Source organism: Lipotes vexillifer, unplaced genomic scaffold (genome assembly GCF_000442215.2).
Source record: "Lipotes vexillifer unplaced genomic scaffold, Lipotes_vexillifer_v1.1 scaffold238, whole genome shotgun sequence".
NCBI classification, from domain to species: Eukaryota; Metazoa; Chordata; class Mammalia; order Artiodactyla; family Lipotidae; genus Lipotes; species Lipotes vexillifer.
This window is the reverse complement of record NW_006785665.1, coordinates 2,565,423-2,574,208: the sequence shown is the minus strand read 5'-3', so window position 1 is coordinate 2,574,208 and position 8,786 is coordinate 2,565,423. Positions and strand designations below refer to the sequence as shown.

At 50.7% G+C, this 8,786-nt stretch overlaps 3 protein-coding genes across 5 annotated transcripts in view; 2 read left to right on the top strand and 1 right to left on the bottom strand.

Annotated features, from left to right (window-relative positions):
* Positions 1-882, top strand: part of EFNA1 (ephrin A1) — a 6,530-nt gene extending 5,648 nt beyond the window's left edge. The window contains exon 5 of the mRNA XM_007457960.1: positions 1-882. This exon is cut by the window's left edge and continues 101 nt beyond it. Coding sequence (XP_007458022.1) covers positions 1-123 — 123 coding nt within the window. The 3' untranslated portion in view covers positions 124-882.
* A 1,062-nt stretch (positions 883-1,944) lies between these two features.
* On the top strand, positions 1,945-4,247 carry SLC50A1 (solute carrier family 50 member 1). 3 transcript variants are annotated; one of them, XM_007457961.1, is made up of 6 exons: positions 1,945-2,024; positions 2,333-2,410; positions 2,551-2,674; positions 3,263-3,424; positions 3,683-3,802; positions 3,884-4,247. In XM_007457961.1, exons 1-6 carry the CDS (start codon positions 1,945-1,947, stop codon positions 3,983-3,985), a joined length of 666 nt encoding a protein of 221 aa, XP_007458023.1. In that variant the 3' UTR covers positions 3,986-4,247. The 3 variants fall into 3 exon arrangements, with proteins under 3 accessions (XP_007458023.1, XP_007458025.1, XP_007458024.1); XM_007457963.1 differs by lacking the exon at positions 3,263-3,424 and having other exon boundaries at positions 3,884-3,985; XM_007457962.1 differs by lacking the exon at positions 1,945-2,024 and having other exon boundaries at positions 2,339-2,410; positions 3,281-3,424.
* A 462-nt stretch (positions 4,248-4,709) lies between these two features.
* DPM3 (dolichyl-phosphate mannosyltransferase subunit 3, regulatory) lies at positions 4,710-5,295 on the bottom strand. The gene is made up of 2 exons (XM_007457959.1): positions 5,245-5,295; positions 4,710-5,062 (listed from the first exon to the last, which is right to left on the bottom strand). The coding sequence occupies exon 2, from the start codon at positions 5,055-5,057 to the stop codon at positions 4,779-4,781; it is 279 nt and encodes a 92-aa protein (XP_007458021.1). The 5' UTR covers positions 5,058-5,062; positions 5,245-5,295; the 3' UTR covers positions 4,710-4,778.
* Positions 5,296-8,786: the final 3,491 nt, after the last annotated feature.

Here is an 8,786-nt window from a genome sequence, read left to right as displayed (position 1 = left end):
TGCCATCCCTGCTGCTGCAAACACTATGAAGGTGTATGCCGCATGCACTGTAAGAACTGGAACTGGGCTGAGGGGGCAGGGCGGGCCTCCCTCACCTGCCTGGGGCCCCTCCCAAAGCCCTAGTCCTGGGAACCACTCCTACCACACGCACAAGCTGCCACCCAGCAGCGTCAAAACGGGTCAGTATTAAAGCTTTCAACCCAAAGGAGGTCAGCAAGCCTGACAGTGCCATCCTCGCCTCCACCTCAGAGGGATGGACAAAGAAGTGGAGACAGTCCTTTCCCCTTCATTCCTGCCCTTAAGCCAAAGAAATGAGCTGTGCGGACATGGCCTCTTAAGAAGGGCACTGTGGGAGCCGAGCTGAAAGGGGCTTGGGCTCACATGGATGGACACTGAGCTTGGCAAAGATGTCCCTCCCAGAGAGAGCCAGGATGGCTCTGAAGGAAAAGCAAGAGACAGTTTCCTGCTTGGGAGCCAGGGACAGGAGAGGCAACATGCTTGGGCTGACCCAGCATCTCCCCCAGGACGTTTCTCTGTGGAGGTGCCACGGAGAGGACTGTAGCCAGGCACTACATCCTCTCCCACCCTGGGGCATCACTCCACAGAGCTGTGCCAGCAGGGGGGCTGTGCCAACCTGTTCTTAGAGTGTAGCTATAAGGGCAGTGCCCATGTGCACAGAGTCTGTGCCTAGACTGACTGTAGCCTGAAGGGCAGGGCCCACAAGTACAGAATCTGTATATGAACTAGATGTGTGTCTGCTGATTTCTACAACTGGAGTTTTTTTATACAATGTTCTTTGTCTCAAAATAAAGCAATGTGTATGTTTTTTTGGACATGCTTTTCTGCCCTTCCATCCTAATTTATGACCATTGAGTCCCTGCTGCTGCTAGGCTCTGTGCTATGTCAGTAGCAATTGGGTTTGAGTTTTTTCCCCTCTCTCTGAAAAGAATACATGCCCCTCACCAGCCCACAAGGGTGGGGTGTTTCCTCCTCTGAGGGTTGTCCAGGACAGGAGTGCTCCCCACAGCAGTCTCTCCCCACAGCAGTGGGGTCCTAGGCTGCACTCCACTCTGGAAGTTCCTCCTGTCCAACCTCCGCCCCACTCGCACCCTCTCAGCGCTGGGCTTTGGCGTACTGTTCAGGTACTCAGGCTCTTGGGTGAGTCAGGGCAGCCGTTCGGAACGCCTGCCAGCTGAGGCATGCGGCTCGCCCCACAGCCCCACCAGCAGACATGTGTGGGAGGCTGGGAGGGAAAGTTCCCGGCAGCAAGTTGGTTGGACTAGGCGGGGTCGGTGATATACGTTTGTCCAGTGGATTGGCCAAGTCACGGAAAGCCGGCAGTATGGCTGAAGGGGGAGGGCATCTCACAGACTTGGTGATTCCTGGCAGTCCCTGTTACTTAGGGAAGAGACTGGAAAGAGGCTTCAGCAAACAGCGAAAAATCTCCCAATCCCTGGGCAACTGAAGTTCTGAGCTGCGGCCCTCCGTGAAAGCGTGTTGAAGTCCGGGTAGCAAGCTTTTGAGTTCTACCACGTAGGCTAGCGGCCTGTGGGAAAGTGAGTTGAGGCTGGGGGTCTGGGTGATCCAAGGAGTAAGCAGAGAGTGTGGAGCGGCTGATGCCGGGGACAAATCCGCGGAGCCTTAGGAAGGAGACCGGCCAGAAAACCGAGAGCAACGGAAAAACGGGCAACCCTGCGAGCCGACAGCGGGCCGGCGGGGTCGAAACAGGCCCTCGCAGGGGCGGGACAGGCCCCCGCAGGGGCGGGGCCTGAGCTCCGGCTTGAAGTTCTAGGGGTGGGCCGGGTTCCGGTTCAGTTTCCGGGGGGATGGCCGAGCGCGCAGGGGCGGAGCCGGGGGCGCAAAGGGGCGGGGCTCCGGCGTCGCGGTCTCCGGTTCCTGCTAGCTGGCCGCAGGCGCCGAGCTCGGGATCCGACTCGGGGAGGGATGGAGGCGGGCGGATTGGCCGACTCGCTTCTTTCCGGAGCTTGCGTGCTCTTCACCCTCGGCATGTTCTCCACCGGCCTGTGAGAGCGCGGACGGGCTGGGCTGGGGCAGGACCAGGAAGTCAGGAAAGGAGTGAGAGGGGACAGAGACGTGGCCGCAGCCCCAGGCTGCATCTGGAACCTAGGGTCAAAGTGGAATCGGGTCGAGAGGGCCGGGGTACAAGAGCAAGGCTGGTCACTTTACCTGAGGGAGAAGGCCAGGGTGCTGAGGGTAGGGCCGGGGGTCTGCAGTTGTCCAGAAAGGATGACAGGCATCGGGGATTTCAACGCCCCAGCAGCCTGGTCCTCCCTTTCCACCTCTCCCCCCTGTCTTCGGGTCCCCGTTACAGCTCGGACCTCAAGCACATGCGGATGACCCGGAGTGTGGACAGTGTCCAGTTCCTGCCCTTTCTCACCACGGATGTCAAGTGAGAGGGGCGATGCCTGCGGCGGGAAAGGCTGTCTGAGGGAGGTTGGGGAGGGGTGAGGAGGAATGTGGACGAGGCCCCTCGGGTCCGCCGCTCACACTCAACCCCGCGGGCGAATGTCCCTGCCCTCCACCCTGCAGTAACCTGAGCTGGCTGAGTTATGGGGCCCTGAAGGGAAACTGGACGCTAATCGTCGTCAACGCCGTGGGTGCTGTGCTTCAGACCCTGTATATCTTGGTGTATCTGCACTACTGCCATCGGAAGGTAGAGCCCCTTCCTCTGCTGCATGCCCTGCCCTGCCTTGCTGGCAGGGCAAACACTGTTTCCTAGAAGACTATAACAGGCTGGCACTGCCAACTTTTCCTGGAAGACCCCTCCAGCCTTGCAGTCCTCCTTCCGCCATGAAGCCAGCCTACTGAGACTCACATATTGTCCCCCATTCTGGCAAAGCTGGTAGCTCTGCCTAGCCTGATGGTGCCTTGCTGCCCAACAAACTGAGTGGAAAGGGATTTTGTCTCCATAGTTCCTTCAAAGTCAGTGCCAGTGGCTGAGAGTGAAATGATCCGCTCTGCTTCCCCATTCACACAAGCATTAAGCTCCTACTCTGTGCAGCAAGCTCACCAAAAAAAGATACCTTTCCCTCTCCTAGAAACCTCCAGGGTTGTGCGTGGATCAGACATGTGCTCAAGCCACTGGTGGGAAAGAGGATGTAACAAGTGCAATACTGGAGGCTTGGGCAAAGGTTGGCTCCCCAACTGGAGCATGGGAGAGGGCAGGATGAATTAATTCCAGCAGCAGAGTCAGAGAGGGCTCCTGGTACATCCAGAAGTAAGGCTACTCTCTCCTCTGCAGCATGCTGTGCTCCTTCAGACTGCAACCCTGCTGGGGGTCCTTGTCCTGGGTTTTGGCTACTTTTGGCTCCTGGTGCCCGACACTGAGACCCGGCTTCAGCAGCTGGGCCTCTTCTGCAGTGTCTTCACCATCAGTATGTACCTCTCACCACTAGCTGACTTGGTGAGTGGGGGTGTCCAGGGAGGAAAGGAAGATAAGTCTCCCATAGCCAGAGACTGTAGCTTATACTCCAGAGGAAGGAAAGACCCAAATCCAGGAAGGAGACGGGGCAGTAGAGTTGGGTGAGTGGGCGGCAGGAGGGAAAGGTTGGGTAGCAGAAGATCAGGGAGGACGTTTGACTTTTTTTCTGAGGAAATTCTTAGGCAAGGTGGGAGATTTACTGTGTGCCTTGCTAGGAGTGTCCTTCATCCTCTCCCACAGGCCAAGGTCATTCGTACTAAATCGACCCAACGTCTCTCCTTTTCACTCACCATTGCCACCCTCCTCACCTCTGCCTCCTGGACATTCTATGGGTTTCGATTAAAAGATCCCTACATTGTGGTAAGCAGAACAGGGGCGGGGTGACAGGTGCACGAGGTGGAAAATCAGCTCCTCTCCTCATAGCAGCCCTTGTGATTTCAGGTGCCCAACCTTCCAGGAATCCTCACGAGCTTCATTCGCTTCTGGCTTTTCTGGAAATACCCCCAGGAGCAAGACAGGAACTATCAACTTCTACAAACCTGAGGGAGTTCACCTGACCACTGGGCACCTTAATGCCAACCTACTACCAAAGAAACCTTGTTTCATATCTTCCTGCTGGTCACCTCCACTGGTGAAGTGCGTTGTGGTAAAGGAAAAGAACTGCTTTGAGAATCCAGGGACTAAAGAAAGGGCTTTACTTAGAAGACTGGATGGAACCTGGGAGATGAATCACTTTTTTTTTTTTTTCAAGATTTTATTTTTTAATTTGGGAGGTCGGGGGAAATCTTTAGAATGTGCCTTAAAATAAACTGTTCCCTACCCCTTGCCCATCAAGGCTCGTTCTCTGTTCAGGGATAGTAAACCTGCCTGGTTTGGTGAAGGGTAGATGGGAACTGTCTGATCCACAGTTACTCTTGGGCTGGTAGGGTTGGCTCAGAATATCTGAAAGAACCAAGAAGTTGTAAAGACGTAAAAGAAGGCCTTAAAAAGAACAGAGCTTGGATGTTATGAAGAAGAATAGGCTTCAAGAAGTCCTTCCTAACAGGGCTAAAAAGACCAGGAAAGTGAAATGACTTTTCCATTCTGAGAGATCTTGAGAAGGGCGTCTTTGCCTCCTTCGGAGCAAACAGGAGGAAGTACCAGCAGAATGCAAAGATAAAGGCTGAGAGAGCCTCAGGAAGGTGGCTCTTCTACCTCTCACGTATCAACAGCTGGTACACAGAATCCCCAATTCCCATCATCCATACTCCATACTCAAACCAAAGTCAGAAAATAAACTGGCGCTTTAATGGGGGAGGGGAGAGCAGGCTGTCCGTGCGGGACTGAGGTTAGGGTGTCAGAAGCGCATCCCCCTGCGGGCCAAGTCGGCTCGGGCCTCCTGGATCTGGCTCTGCAGCTCGCGGGCGGCGTCCTCGCAGTCGTGAAAAGTGGCCACGCGATAGCCCACAGTACCCAGTGCATAGCAGCCGGCGGACACCAGCAAGTAGGCGGGCAGTGACCACAGGACCTCCCGGCAAGACAACGGCAGCTCCAGGCCCAGGGCTCCCGTGGTCAAAGCAGCCCAGGTGGAGCCCAGGAGCGCCAGCCCCCACAGCCACTGCGCTAATTTCGTCATGGTCACTGCGGGAAGAGGAAGCAGAGCTCGAGGTCCCTGACACTCCGCTACCCGCTCTTCATTTGAGACCCATTCCCTGTCCTACCTCACCCCCCCGCTCCGTACCACCTAACCTCAGGGCCGCTCCTCCATCGCTCCCGCCCTCCGCCCTCCACTCTCAACCCTCAGCCCTCCTCCTACACTTTACCTCTTAGCCCAGCGTCTTCCCTGAGCCGCACGGCTCCGACGTCAGCGTCCGGAGTCCTCACGGCTCGTCCTCCGCCGCCGCGCGGCCTTCTGGGAGTTGTAGTCCTCGAGCGGCGTCTGGCAGGTTCGTGGCCGCGGACTTGACGTAGGCTGTGCTCAGCCGGCTTCGCTCCTGCTGCCGCGACCTGGGCCCAGAGGGCTTTCGGTGCTGCTTCCCTCCCTCGAGACCCCGCTCCAAGCTGGCGTGGGGCTTGTAGACAGCCTGAGGACACGCTTAAACCTTGCGACTAGATGGGAATGTAATATCGTTCCTCTTAAACTCACTTCTCCTGCACAAAAATTCCACTCATTCATTCATTCATTTATTCACTTATTTATTCTTTTATTCATTCACTCAGTGGAACGTTTCTTGAGCGTCACGACAGACTTTGGAGAAATAGAGATGTCAAGACACGGACCCTTCTGGGGTGGAAGGAGGAAAGCAGGAGTCAGGAAAGCAGATGCATTGACAACTAACAGGTGCCTTGAGATAGGTGCCCTGAGATAGGTGTTGGAACAGAGGTTGTCATATTTCAAAAGAGAAACTCAGAGGAGCAACCAGTAAGACTTGGAGCCAGAAGTCCAAGAGGGTGTCTTTAAGGGAAAAAAGCTGTGGGGACAGAGGAATCACCTGATGTGTTTAAGGTATTAAGAGAAGGTGTATACGTCTTTCAGAATTTGGGGGATGAACTCATGATAGGTATATAGAAAACCGAGTGAAAGAAAAGGTCAGGCAATTATTAACTTCAGGGAAAACAAAGAGTTATAAAAGAAAGGAAGGAGAATTATAAAAGCCTGTCTGATAAAGACCACTAAGAACATAACTGTAGTTGGACAGTTAGGTTTATTCACTTGCTGCTGCAAGAGAGAGCACACATCAGAGGAACTGTGGAGCCGCTCATCAAACAAAGGAAAAAGCCAGGTCATTACAGGATATGGGAAGTGGTTGAGTTCAGGTGATATTTAAATGAAGCAGTATTTTGACAGGTTCAAGGTAAGCACAGATGTAAGTGAAGGAGTTAACAACAGCCTGGACTGAGAAGTGAACTGAGAATCCACTTGGAAACTACAAAGTTAACTAATTTTAGATAATTATGTAATAGATAACTACATAATTAAGATAATTGTACAATGTTACGTCCAAAACCCCAAAATCTGAAGCTTTGCACCTAGGTTGGAAATCGAGGCTGCTTCTCTGTATCAAAGTAATCAACATGCGTTAAACCTCCAGCAACAGTGAGATGTTCCATTCTCACTGCTTGATTTCAAACAGAAAATTTGTGACTGTATGATTTTCGAGAACAAAGTTTCTCACCCCATGTCCCTGATGTTAATTAATAAAACCAGTTTTTACAGATCCACAGAGTCTTAGCACAAACACTACATAACTCAGCTGTGTAGAATATTTTCACAGCCATAATAGTGTAAACACTAAGTGTTGACTTAACTAAAATTTGGAATATATTTAAATTGAGTGGGTGGGGGAGGGGAGTATATGGGGAGAGTCAGGATTAGACAGAACTATATCCTCATTTTCCATGGCAGGCAGTCAATTGATTATATCTAAAATAGAAAAAATAATAATAATATGAACTTGTTATTTAGAAATATTGGGAATTCCTAGTGGTCCAGTGGTCAGGACTCATTGCTTTTACTGCTGTGGCCCAGGTTCAATCCCTGGTCGGGGAACTAAGATCCCAGAAGCCGTGCAGCACTGCCCAAAAAACAAACAAAAAATATATAGAGGTAAGTACCCCCAAAAGCAGCCAAGAAACTTGAGAGTGGTTTATGGAGGAGTGTATGTGTAGGGAGTGGGTAGGAGAATGGAGCAGGGGACTGTTATTTTTCATTGAATGCCTTATAGAACTAGTTGGCCTTTTTTTAATATATATAATTGGCCTTTTAAACTATGCAAGTTCCTTTGTTAAAGTAAAAATTAAGGCAAAATTAAAATATTTTTAGAAACCTGCTCTATGAGCTTCAAAGGCCCACCTCCACTCCCTTCCCCCAAATCCTACTGGTAACCCACTCAAGACCTCACTAGTCACAGCGACTTTCAACCCAGTTCAGGGGCCAGGCATCAGCCTTGCAGATCCAGAAATTCTATCTTATTCACCCACAATAGATGTGGCCCTGAAAGATTGCCACTCCCCAGAAAATTTTTTGGTGAAAGATAACGAGAAGGGGCTTGCCCTGCAATACATAAAGACAGAAAATAAATTATAGTGTCATAATAATCAGCAGAAGATTAAACATTCATTGAGGGGCTATTATGTGTCATGCCTTTTGTGACACTGCATGTTTGATTTTCACAACAGGCTGCAGTAGGTACTTTTATATCCCCATGTATGAATGAGGAAACCAAAGCGGAGAGAAGGTAAAAGGTAAGTAACTTGCCCAAGGTCATGCAGGGTAGTAAGTAGCAGACTGTCCCATCTGACTCAAAGCTATATGCTTAGTAATTTCACCTTTCTGGGTTACTGGTATAGGAATGGGCAGATAGGGATCGTCATAGCAGCTGACATTCATTGATTGATTACTCTGTGCCAGGCACTGTAATGAGTACTTTATGTGCATAATCTCATTCAATCTTTACAGCCACCATATGAAGTAGGTACTATTATTATCTCCATTTCACAAATGAAGAAACAGGTATGCCCCAGATAGTCAGACTAGACTGCAGAGCCTGCAAACTTTGCCACTAAGGTATAGCATCTCCCTACCTAGATCAATGGAACAGAATAAAAAGTGAAGAAATAGATCAAACATACACCATTTCAGCGTATGATAGAAATGGCATCTCCAGTGAGGAAAGATGGATTATTTGAAAAAATCTGCAACAAGCTTACCATTTGAAAAAGTAAATTAAGTTATATTTCAACCTCACATCTTATACTAAAATAAATTCGCAGTGCATTAAACAAAACTTCATGTGAAAAGTGAAACCCTAAATATGCCACAAGAAAATGTGGGTACATATTTCTCTAATGTTCAGCTCAGGCATCACGTCCTCCAAGCAGCCTTCCTGGGCCTTGACCCTGTCTTGCAGGGTTGGACACCATCTTCCTCCTCTGAGCTCCCACAGGCTCTCTTTTATAGATGGCACTTACCATGTTGAGCTGTAGGTGTTTTGTTTCCCTGCTTGGGCTACCCAGGACCATTGTAACTCCAGGACCAAGCATAGCGTGGGAAACCCAGAGGGCTTCTATAAATGTAAGATAAGGGGCAGAGGGAAGGACAGGTTAGCATTTGATGGTCTCCAGGGAAACTGACCCAGCTGTCCTGGTCCCAGGAAATATAACTACTCCAGAGACTCCCATCTACTGGACACAGGGTCTTTGGCTTTGGATAGCATTGGACGAAAGCCAGCAGATTCTTATGGTCCAACTCCTTTCTCTTCAATCTTTTTACAGACCGTTACCCTTCTGCAGCTACAGCAGGCCACAAGTACACATGATTATAGCAGGGTATGAAAGGGAGTACAGCTTGGGGGTTAAAAGTTTG

What these genes read in the sequence shown, in the direction of transcription:
- SLC50A1 (XM_007457961.1), top strand. Translation starts at nt 1,945, where the DNA reads ATGGAGGCGGGCGGATTGGCCGACTCGCTTCTTTCCGGAGCTTGCGTG. An exon ending in GGCATGTTCTCCACCGGCCT is followed by an intron (nt 2,025 to 2,332) that starts GTGAGAGCGCGG and finishes TCCCCGTTACAG; the next exon opens with CTCGGACCTCAAGCACATGC. An exon ending in TAAAAGATCCCTACATTGTG is followed by an intron (nt 3,803 to 3,883) that starts GTAAGCAGAACA and finishes TTGTGATTTCAG; the next exon opens with GTGCCCAACCTTCCAGGAAT.
- DPM3 (XM_007457959.1), bottom strand. Translation starts at nt 5,057, where the DNA reads ATGACGAAATTAGCGCAGTGGCTGTGGGGGCTGGCGCTCCTGGGCTCC.